Source organism: Dromiciops gliroides, chromosome 4 (genome assembly GCF_019393635.1).
Source record: "Dromiciops gliroides isolate mDroGli1 chromosome 4, mDroGli1.pri, whole genome shotgun sequence".
Lineage (NCBI taxonomy): Eukaryota > Metazoa > Chordata > Mammalia > Microbiotheria > Microbiotheriidae > Dromiciops > Dromiciops gliroides.
In genome coordinates, this window is record NC_057864.1 from 35,586,909 (window position 1) to 35,598,942 (window position 12,034).

At 40.7% G+C, this 12,034-nt stretch overlaps 1 protein-coding gene across 1 annotated transcript in view; it reads right to left on the reverse strand.

Moving 5' to 3' along the window:
• Positions 1–12,034, reverse strand: part of BRDT (bromodomain testis associated) — a 52,522-nt gene that overhangs the window by 21,318 nt on the left and 19,170 nt on the right. Inside the window, exons 12-16 of the mRNA XM_044003103.1 lie at positions 7,644–7,705; positions 6,995–7,115; positions 1,959–2,062; positions 741–864; positions 568–635 (exon numbers count right to left, since the gene is read on the reverse strand). Coding sequence (XP_043859038.1) covers positions 568–635; positions 741–864; positions 1,959–2,062; positions 6,995–7,115; positions 7,644–7,705 — 479 coding nt within the window. The remainder of the gene's footprint in view (positions 1–567; positions 636–740; positions 865–1,958; positions 2,063–6,994; positions 7,116–7,643; positions 7,706–12,034) is intronic.

Below are 12,034 nucleotides of genomic sequence, written 5' to 3' on the forward strand. Positions count from 1 at the left end.
CTTCTTCACAAAAGCCCAGCAAAGTAGGTACCATACGTTTTGCCATTATAAACAATCATCATAACTATTTCCCTCCGTCCCACTCCCTTCCCATGACATTTACTCTATCTTCTTTTTACCTATTCCTCCTCAGAGGTGCCTTACTTCTGACTATCCTCTCCCTCGCTCTGCACGCCCTTTTTTCACCCTTCCTTCCTTATCCTCTTCCCCTCCTACTTTCCTGCAGGGTTAAATAGATTGCTCCTCCCAATTGGGTATGAAAGCTATTCCCTCCATGAGCCCACTCCAATGAGATCAGGGTCCCTGAGCTAATTCTGTGTTCTAAATTTTTCTTCCTTCCTCCCTCCTCAACCCTCCCTATGAGATCAAGCAATTCAATATGTCATACTGGTGCAGTAATGCAGAACATCTTCACTTTCCTTGAAAGTGTTTTGCTTTTCACTGCTCTCTCCCCCAATCTGCCCTTTCCTCCTTCCCTTCTTCCCCCCTCCCCTCCCTCAGGACAAAAAATATATTACTATACCTACTTGAGTATGTATGTTAGCGTTGCTGCCCCCCTCTCCTTACCCTCTTAACAGAAGTATCAAGTTCAGGCTCCAACCCGTTGCCATCAGCTAGGGGCCGCTCAGGCTCTCCTACAACACAAATATAGGTTTCAAAGATCTGGGCAGTGTGGCACAGTGGAACACTTAATTTCAAGTCAAAGGACCTGGGTTCCAGTGATGGCTATTCACACTCACTTTCCACTTTTTCCACAGTTTTAGAGTCGATTCCTTCCCGTATCACATTTAGAAGAGGGGGTGATTTTCCAACGTTCACTGCAGATGTGGCCTCATTCTTTTTGTCACCACTTAATGAAGTATTCTGGGGGGAAAAACACACCCTGAGGGAGTTCAGCGGATGTCCTGAATCAATCGACTAGATCATACTGGATTGTGGAACTCTCAAGTCACAACTAACTTATCAGATTGTTTTCATTATTCAAACATTTTTTAAACCAACACCCTCAGTTATAACAGGAAACTGTGGTGGTGTGATAATGCCAGTCTCTCCTTGACAAATGCTTTTGCTATCTTCATTTCAATGTCTGATTTTATGTTCCGGGTCAATTTCAGATTTTACATCAATTACATTAAATGGAACCGAAAAGGGGCAGCTAGGTGGCGCAGTGGATAGAGCACCGGCCCTGGAGTCAGGAGTATCTGAGTTCAGATCCGGCCTCGGACACTTAACACTTACTGGCTGTGTGACCCTGGGCAAGTCACTTAACCCCAATTGCCTCACTTAAAAAAAAAAAAAAATGGAACCGAAAGACGGGATGGATCATATTGGTGTAGTGTATGAAAGCACGGACCCTCCAGCAGCCAGATAAGCAAATACACAAGATATACCCAATACTTGTGTTACATACTTTTCATAAACGAGGACAACAAAATACAGATCACCTTGAACATGAAGTCTTTCATTTCTACATCTGTGATCTTACCATGGGATTGTTAATATTTTTTTAAAAGGCAACTCATTAAAATCCCAGAACAAAAAACCAAATTCTTTTTCATTTTCATAGGATAAAAGAGTAGAGCAGTCTTATAAATCCTCTCCCCCTCATCCCCTTTTGCAGGGGAAGAAACTGAGGGCTATACAGGAAATGAGTGGCCCATCTGGCCTAGAACCCAGACCTCTGGATCCCATTCACGGGGGATTCCCATCAGACTCCACTGTCTATCTTTTTAAGAAATAGCCTTTAAAAAGAGAACTAATGATTCTAAATGGAGCTGATGTGGAAACTAGAAACAATTACTAATTGCAAAATGAGCCTGAGACCAAGTCTATGTGTCTACAGACCTTCCTGGTAAATTCAAAGCAAACTCAAGACCATTCTAACAAAATGGATTAGAGATTTTAAGAACCAGCATTTTAAATGTCTGAGTCCTACTTGGTATGGTAAGAAGAGTTACCTCTGTAACAATGAGAATGGGGCCAATGGGCTCAAAAGTGAGGGCATTTGGTGCATTATGTAGCAGCGAAGTAACATCTACTGGAGACACAATTTCAGGAAGACCTAAAAATTGAGAATAATGTCAATACCACATATAGGAATAAAAGACTTTTTCTCATTTGCATGTGCTCATAACAGATATAAGCTTAAGTAACCAGCACAAGTACTTTACTTGGCATATGTTTTTTAAAAAAGCATACTGGCATTTTCCACATAACCTCCTTAATTGGTTCAATACAAACAATTTTGTTTTGCCTAATGTCACAGGGAGGAAGTTGGTTCCAAAGCAATAGTGTTAAAAATGCAAGATAATTCCTGGCCAACCTAAATTCGAATGATAAAAAGCTGAAAACGGAGCAGAACCAGAACAATATATGCATTATGATAAGGAGAAATGACTAAGGCTTTAGAATTTTGATCAATTAATGCAATGACAGTCCAGAGGAAGGAAGATGAAGTATGTAACCCATGAAGCATATATATATATATATATATATAAATATATAAAACAGAGATGGTGGACTTACAATTCAGAATGAGACCATTTTTATACATGTAGGGATTTGCTTTGCTTGCCCATGCAAATGTTATAAGGGTTTTTGTTTGTTTGACAACTGCAAAATAGAGGGAACTCTTTTGCTTTCTGAGGCAGCTTATTCCATTTCTGAAGTGCTCAAACTATTTTCCTTTATCACCCCTAAAATTAGGTGCTTTTTCAAATTCTACCTCTTCCCCCATTCGCCACATATTTGACCACAGCTATGCTAGACACCCCACGTCTTCTCTCCCTAATGAAAAATCATTTAAGGGTAGAATCAAAATGGCAGAGTAACAGAAGACAGTCAGCCCTGGTTCCTCTAACATAATTCACCCACAAAGATCTAGAAAATACAACAGAGTGATCCTAAGATCAATCACAGCAAATCCCTTTCTCTAATCCAGGTTGCACAGAGAGGTCACTGGCTGTGGGAATAGTGTCTGACAAGGAGTACAATGCTGGAAGTACTACAGAAGAGGCAAAAGTGAACTAAAAGAGTCATCTTGTGCAGGGTGCAAGAACAGGTCTCAACTGGCAGCTCTGTCACTTACTGCTGAGCTCCAGGTGTTCGATCCAGAGCACAAAGAGGGTAGGACCTAGTCTAGGCATGGCATTCCAGGGTAGCAGAGGGTTCACAGGTGAACTGAGCTAGGAACAAATCCAGAAACAAGCCAGAGCTATGTGGCTGATCCCAGGAGCCGAAGGGGTTCCAGCTAGTCCCAGGCTCCAGTCCAGTCTGAAGCTTGCAGCAGAATAGCCAAGGCAGGAATCCCAGACCAAAGTGAGTCTGCACTTCTGTCCCTCTGAATCAGCAAGGCTTCCCTGCTAATTGAGAGTGTGTGGAGTCCAGCAGCAGTCTACTGGAATTTCAAATGGGGCAAGCCCACAGGCCTATTGCTCAGACTCAAACTCAGGTCTGGAACTTATAGATATAAGGGTGGGAAGAGAGGGGTCTGTCTTGAGTAATATGACTTTGCCCTAAGCCAGTTTGGGATTTGTAAAAGCTTGCAGGTCCTCAGCCCAAGCTGTCCTTGGGATCAGGGAACAACACTCAATACTCGAAGAAAACAGCCATAGAAACAGCCCAAATATTCCCTCTAGAATTATAAAGCCTGGTCCTAGTAAAAATGAGCAAATAACGGGGCAGCTAGATGGTGCAGTGGATAGAGCACCGGCCCTGGAGTCAGGAGTACCTGAGTTCAAATCCGGCCTCAGACACTTAACACTTACTAGCTGTGTGACCTTGGGCAAGTCACTTAACCCCAATTGCCCCGCAAAAAAAAGGAAAAAAAAAAAAGCAAATAACAAAAAGAATCTTATTGTTAAAAGATATTTTGGTAACAAGGACATTCAAGACATACCCCAAAATACCAACAAGCAAAGCTTTGAAAAGAAACATAGTTGGGCTATGAGTTCAACAAGAATTCTTAAAGATGAAGCAGGAGTTTTTAAAGAGAGCTAAAAATATGGGAAAAGAAGTAAGAGGTATGAAAGAAAAGTGGAAAGAAAAATAACAGCTTGGAACATGGAACAGTGCCCAAAAAACAAACTCCTTGAAGATGAGAATAGACTAAATAGAAGCCAGTAATTCCATGAGGAAACAAGAAATTAAAAAATAATCAAAAGACTGAAAAAAAAATAGAAGAAAATGTAAGGTATCTCATAACAAAAACAAATTACCAAGAAAATATATTGAGAACATTTTAAAGAATCACTGAACTGCTTGAACATCATGGCCAAGACATCATAAAAGTAAGCACCCTGTTTTCTCTTAGAACCAGAAGCTGAAGTGGAAATAAAAAGGATCCCCATGTCACCTCCTGAAATAAACCTCCAAATGAAAACGCCCAAGAACACCACAGCCAAAAAATCCAGAGTATCCAGATCTAAGAAAAAATATTGCAAGCAGCCAGAAAGAAAGAATTCAAGTACTAAGGTGCCTCAATGAGAATCACTCATGATTTAGCAGCCATCACAATACAGAAGTGGAGAACTTGGAATCTGATATACCTGAAAGCAAAGGAGATGCGCTCACAACCAAGAATAATTTACTCAGCAAAACTGAGTATAATCCCACATGGAAAAAGTTGGATCCTTAATGAAAAAGGACTTACAACAAGCATTACTGATGAAAAGATCAGAGTAGAAACTGAAACAAAGGACTAAAATAAAATCAAAAGGCAAATACGAGCAAACACTCATAAGGGCTTAAGTAAGGATAAACTGTTTACATTCTAATAAGGGAATATGATACACGTGTCCACTTGAACCCTATCATGATGGATCCTAGCGGGGAGTCAATTCAGACAGAAGGCACTGGAATGGTTCTATTCTGTCTTGATGATCTTAAAACAAAAACTGAAAGAGAGCAGAAGGATACAATAGGGGTAGAACTAGTGGAAAGAGGTGAAACTTGAAACCTGCTCATATCTGAACTAGAAAGAATTAGAATGAACACACACACACACACACACACACACACACACACAAGTTGGGTAAAGAAACATTTCACACAAGAGGAAATCGTGAAAGAAAAGGAAAAGGTAAAAATAAGGGGAGTGGGAGGGGAAGGTACACTCAGAGGCAAAGGCCTTAAGCAAAACTACAGAAGGTAGATTTTGAAGAGCTTATAAGAAAAATTAAGGATAAGAATCAGTTATTGGTCTCTGGTTGAGGAAAAGAAGGGGCAGGGGAACATTAGCAGATTACACAAAAACCTAGAGCACTGGGGATGAGATCACTGCACTCTTCTTTAGATAAAAAAAAGCAGGGGGGAATATAAGGGAATGCGTTTGAATGGAATGTACTCGCCTATAAAATGGGAAATAGCAGAATGAATTATAAAGCAGAATCTAAGAATTCCTTTATTTAAGAAAAACCCAGATGCACAGTTAAAAAATAAAAGGCTAGCATAGAACCTATTACACATCAAACACAAAAAGGCAAGAGAAGCAATAATGAATTCAGACACCATAACACTAAAATGAGGCCTAATTTAAAAAGGTAAACAGGGGGCAGCTAGGTGGCACAGTGGATAAAGCACCAGCCCTGGATTCAGGAGGACCAGAGTTCAAATCCAGCCTCAGACACTTGACACTTACTAGCTGTGTGACCCTGGGCAAGTCACTTAACCCTCATTGCCCTGCAAAATAAAAATAAAATAAAAATAAATTTTTTAAAAAAAGGTCAACAAATATATTTTGCTTCAAGGCACCATATAGAACAAATTAACCTTAATACTTAAATACTTAATACTAAACATATGCATGAAAAAACAGCATCTAAAAAATTCTTAAAAGTTAAATGAATTTAAGGGACAAAGACAATGAAACTCTCAAAGTGAGCTATCTCGATTCCCTTCTCAAACCTGGATAAATGCAACAACAACAAAAATAAAAACAAAAAAGGAAATTAATAACATGAACACAACTTCAGAATAAATTAGATATGATAGACCTTTGTCGAACATCGGACGGGAATAAAAAAGAGTATGCATTATTTTTTGGTTGTGCATGACACCTGCACAAAAATTGTCCATGTACAACGGGGTAGAAAGCCTCACAAACAAATGCAAAGTTAGAAATATTAAACACATCTTTTACAGACTATAATCAACTGGAGATTAAATTGCTGTTTCAGTCATGTCTCATTCTTCATGACCCCATTTGGAGTTTTCTTGGCAGATACAGGTTTGCCATTTCCTTTTTCAGCTCATTTTATAGATGAGGAACTGTTAAGTCACTTGCCCAGGATAACACAGCTAATAAGTGCCTGAGGCCAGACTTGAGTCTTCTTGAATTCAGGCCCAGCACTCTATCCACTTGGTCACCTATAACTTAATGTTAAAGAATGGATGGGTCAGGGATAGCTAGGTGGCACAGTGGATAAAGCACTGGTCCTGGATTCAGGAAGAGCTGAGTTCAAATCCGACCTCAGACACTTAACACTAGCTGTGTAACCCTGGGCAAGTCACTTAACCCCCATAGCCCTGCCAAAAAAAAGAATGAATGGGTCAAAAAACACATCGAAGAAACAATTTCAGTAATGAAAATAACAACAATGCACCAAAATCTTTGGAATGCATCCAAAGAAGTACATCATGGAAAATTTCTCTCTAAACACTTTCATCAGTTAAAGAGGGAGTGAAAGTGAGAGTGAGAGAGTGAGAGAGAGAGAGTAAGAGAGAGCAAGCAAGATCAACTATTTGGACATGCCACTAAAAAAAATAAATGTCCCCCCGACCAATTATACATTAACATAGTAATCTCAAAAAAAATTAAAAGGACAGATTAACAAAACAAAAAAACCCCTGATAAATTAATAAAGTTGTCTTGATAACATTATTTTCCTATCATTTAATCAGGAGTAATTTTAACATAATTTAATCTTTTAATCCACACATATACCTTTCCAATTCATAATTTCTCAAATGACATTTTACTTTTTAAAATTCTTACTTGAAAGAGGTATGCTAATTTCTGCTACTGGAAGGCTTTGTGAAGTCTGTAACTGTTGAGGTTCTTGGTGATTCTTAATAGCTACTAGATCTTGATTTAATATCATACAGGAAGACAAGGTCTGAAAACCAAGAATAGTATTAGAGAAATAATCTCTTTGCAGAGAATATTTGCTAAAGAACAATTTAAATGATTATAAGCTATTTGAGTTTTCTTTTCATAAGAGGCTACAAGCAATAATGAGTCATGGTCTCTCTATTATGAATATATATATATATAGTATAACATATATACACATACATAAAAATTGCTTCATAAATACTAGTCTTTGGTGTTATTTATGAAGCATTTTCCATTGGTACAAGATAAAAACCACTCATTAACAAATAAATAAGAATGTCTATTTTCAAATGAATCCTTTATGTCCCTAGGAAAATCACATACTTATTTTAAGGACTGCCTTTCAAATTGGCTAAAGTTCCACATATACCTAACATGCATGAGTTAAAAAACAACAACACCTCAACTCAAGGTTGGCTAAGTTTTCATCAGGCACAGAGTAGAGACTTCAAAGTACATTTTCAGCATTAAAAGAGGCTAACAGTATCACATTATTAAAAAATCTGAATTAGTTTAGAAATCTACTTACCTTCATCTTTCCTTTGGAAGGGGAAGCACTCTGTCTGTTTCCAGTTAACAGGGGAACTTTTTCTGCAAATGTACATAAAACCGCTTCTCAATACATATTAGTTTGGAAGACAACATTTTGTTGCAGGTTACCCTACATTCCCCAAATTTGTATCAACAGAAAGTGGATTACTCAAGACTGATTTGAAGGTAATTAACTTTAAGATGCAACTCCTGATTTAAGAGGCTTTTATATAGCGTTTCCTAGGCCCTTTTACAATTAGTCAAAAATTTCTAGCCATTAAAAAAAGGGCAAAAACACTCATGTTCAGTTAAACAACCAGCCCCTACCTGCCCAGGAACACAGATTCAGAACTGCAAGGGATCTAAGAGCTCACCCAGTCTAACCCCCTTGTTTTTACAGATGAAGAAACTGATGCCCAGAATTATTGTCCAGTGACCTTCCTCAAGTCCCAGAGCTGGGATGGGAATTCCAGCAATCCAGCATTCTTCCCACTGACTCTATATGGGTGGGATCAAATGAAGAAAGACAGAAAAAGAACTTCACCTCTGGGACAAGACAATTCTTTAAGACTTGGGACAAATTCCCAGGCTACGTGGAACCACTCACAAATGACTGGGGGAGGGCACTAAAGGGCCATCCCTTGATGTGACAGGGCTCAGGAAAGAATGGAGGCGGCTCTAAACCTGCAGAGAGTTTACAGAGATCTCTCTCCAGCCAATTTCTGTGGAGTCCTGGCCTTCCCAAGGATGGACACACACACACACACATGCACACACACACACACACACACACACATGCACACACACATGCACACACACACGCACACACACACGCACACACACACACACACACACACTCCATTACCTATATGAATGATTATTAAGGTAAGGAAGACCTTAGCCAAGTGTTCCTACCAGGCTACTATTCAATCAGCATTCTGATAGTTCTTAAATGTAAACATGAAGTGACTATAATGTTCAAAGTGAAGAATGCTTACGGCCCGACTCTGGCTGTTCTGCGATGTTGGACAGATGCTGTGGATGGCCCGTGAACTATCCAGAATGAAACAGAAGGTATTAACAATTCCAAACTTCTAGCTGATACCAAGGCTTATCTTTTAAAAGTCACCCCCCTTCTGGTGCTGGTTTGTAAGGTATTAAAGTTGTAGGTCAAACCCCAAAAGACAAATCCACGGGCTTCTGGCAGAGACTCGCAGGCTCTGGCATATTCCCATTCCCAAAGGTGCAAAGACATACTACAGGTGGGATCTCTGGGGAGAATCAAGACTGAAAGGGTAAAAGGGAGTAAACGGGCAGCTCCTACGCTCCACTGATAACTGCTACAATGTGGTCAAGAGGAGCAGCTTCCAATGCAAGTCTGGGGAGTGCTGAGAAGCAACATTCATGGCTGAGAGTCCAGAGGGCCCTAGGATGAAAGGACAGGGATAGGCTGTCATCTGCTGCACCTGGGGGTGGGGGAGCTGTAAGAGGCCCACAGTACGATCCACTGTGCCAGGGGCATCCAGTATAACAATCACTGTTTTAGACGAGACTTATAAAGCATTTCCCCCACAATAGCCCTGTGAGGTTGGTAGTACAAATACCACTACTGTGCTTGTGGGTCACCTGGTAGTTAGGTTTCAGAGACAAGATTTAAATCCTGCCAATCACCTAGGATATTAAGGAGCTTATTCTTTCCCACAGTTGGGGGAAGATTTTAAAAGTAGGAATGAGGAAGAAATACAATTATTTTTCTGTTCAGAATAACCTCAGCCCTGAAAAAACAGGACCAAAGTGTCCGACAAGAAATTGATGTATAAGATACATAAATATTTGGAGGGAACTTGGCTGGTCTGGATCAATTCACATCACTCTTTCCAGGTGAACAGTATCCTCAGGACAAAAGAAATGGCAGATGTGATCAGTGAAAGACTAGGAAGAAATACTACAGGATTGAAGGGCTGATATTGTCCTGATTCCTCACAAAGGTGGAGTGCATGAGCGCACGGAGCTTGATTTTTTCTGGCAACATTTTAGAATTTATTAAAAAAGGATGATGATTGAATATAGACAAGGAAAGCATTAGCTAAGAACCAGCATGTTTTCATCAAGTAAAGCTCATACCAGTATAACGGATAAGATTATTCAGGAGATAGACAGGGGAAGGCTCTTGATTTTAATAAAGCATTTGATCAAGTCTCTAATGCTTTTCTTGTGTAAAAGATGGTAAGACATAAGCTGGAAAACAGTATAAGTAGGTGCATTTGGAACTGCTTCAATGGCTAGACTGAAGAAATTAACAGCTTCAAGTATCTCTGGAGGGAATTGCATAGTAGACTCTACCCTAGGAAACTGGGCTTAGCACTGCACCATTTAAATTTTTATCAATGACTAATAAAAAGATACCATGCATACAGAATCTGCAAATAAAGTTGGCAAGGAAAGGTAAAATGCTGGATCGAGAGTCAACAAAATAACCTTCATAGGCTAAAACTCAACCAAATCTACTACAATGAAATTTAATAGTCATACATCTTAGACTCAGCTCCAAGTAGAAGCTAGAAGAGGCTAGACAGCTTCTTATCCGGAAAAAGAGCAGAAGGTTTTACTGTGATGCAACCTCAATGAGTCAACAGTGTGATGTGACAGGCCAAAAAATCCCCCAAAACTCCAATGCCACCTTTGGTTACATCGACAGCCTCCCAAGAACAATAAAACGACAGAAGTGACCATTTATTAACCCCATCAGACTCCAATCAGATGACTGATCCACAGGTTAGGGAAAAGATCGAGAAACCAGGGCATGTGTGAAAGGCAAGGAAAACAGTGAAGGGTTTCCTATGAAGATGGGTTCAAGAACCTAGAGAAGATTAAAGGTGGATAGGTGGGAGACACGTTACCCATCCCGAAGGACAAGGACATACTGTCTATACACAGTCTCCCAGTAAGAAGCTATATATATATATATATATATATATATATATATATAAAAGCAAGTTTAGAAGTGGAGCAAGGAAACGTGACAGTAATGCTCCCCAGATGGATGGGCCGCCTTGGAAGGCAATGTCTTCATGCATGACTGACATTTAAGACATGCTGTAGAGAGAAGTCCTTTTTCTGATGTGTGGACTGAGGGGTAATGGGCTTCATTAAAAGGCTGTTAATATTCAGATTTCTTGACTGATGGATGTACTGAGAGATTCTAAACATTCAGAAAAACTTCCAGTTACTAACAAACACAAAGCACAACAGGAAATTTTACCTCCTTAATGGAAGCTGACCAGGACCCTAGTCGATTCCTATGATTTTTTTCTCTAAGTGCCAACTCTGATGGATCCTTCTGTACCTCTCTAAAGCTTTTGACAGCCACCCCACCCCCTTTTCCCAGATAGCAGCATTTCCTCTCTAGGTTCTTAGGACACCGCTCTCCTACCTGACTACTTTTTATCCATCTTCTTGGCTGGGTCTTTCTCCAAGGTCATGCCTAACACCAGTGGCTGTCTCCGAAGGCTTGGTGCTGGGCCCTTTCCTCTTCTCCCTCCTTCCTATCTTGCTTGGTGGGTGATCTCAGCTCCCAGGGATTCGACGCTCATCTCTATGCAGATGGTTCTCAGAGCTACCCTCTTGTTAAGCTTCTGGTCTCACGCTTCCATACTGACCTTCTACCACCCCACTCCCTTCATCCTAACTTCCTGGGGCACTCGGGCTCACGAGTGAAGGTGTTCCTTCACTTGGCCCTCACACTCACCACATCTGCTGCTAGGTCTCATTGTTTGTACCTTCACAACATCTCCTGTTCATGGTCCTAATAATGCTGACACACTAGCACAGGCTATCACTTTGCATAACTATTGCAATGGGCAGAACTGGTGGGGCCTCCCTGCCTCTGGCTGTTCCCTGCTCTCTCCTGGCCAAAGCATCTCCCTGCAGCAGAAGTCTGTCACTCCCCTGCTGCCTAACCCCTCAAGGATCACAAATGGGCCCCCTCTTCTATTTTGCTCCTGGCCATCTTGCTATTCCTCATGCAAGATTCCACACCTCCTCACTCTGACTTGGGGCCTTTTCCTTAGCTGTGCTGCTCCCCCATGCCTGAATGGGATCACCTGATCACCACCTGGCTCCTTGCAAGACTCCCCTGAAATTCTACCTCTGACAAAAGGCCTTTTCCAGTTCCCTCTCCACTGGAGTGCCCTCCCCACACTTTTAGATTACCTTCCAATCACACAAAATTTTGGGTGTATCTAGCTGCCTGCATATCATCCCCCACATGAAAATGTGAGCCCTCGGAGGGCTGCCATCCCTGTCTACTCTCCCTTGTACCCCCAGAGTTTAGCACAGTGACTGGCACAAGGTAAATACTTCATCAAAGTTTCCTATGACTCGATTCAG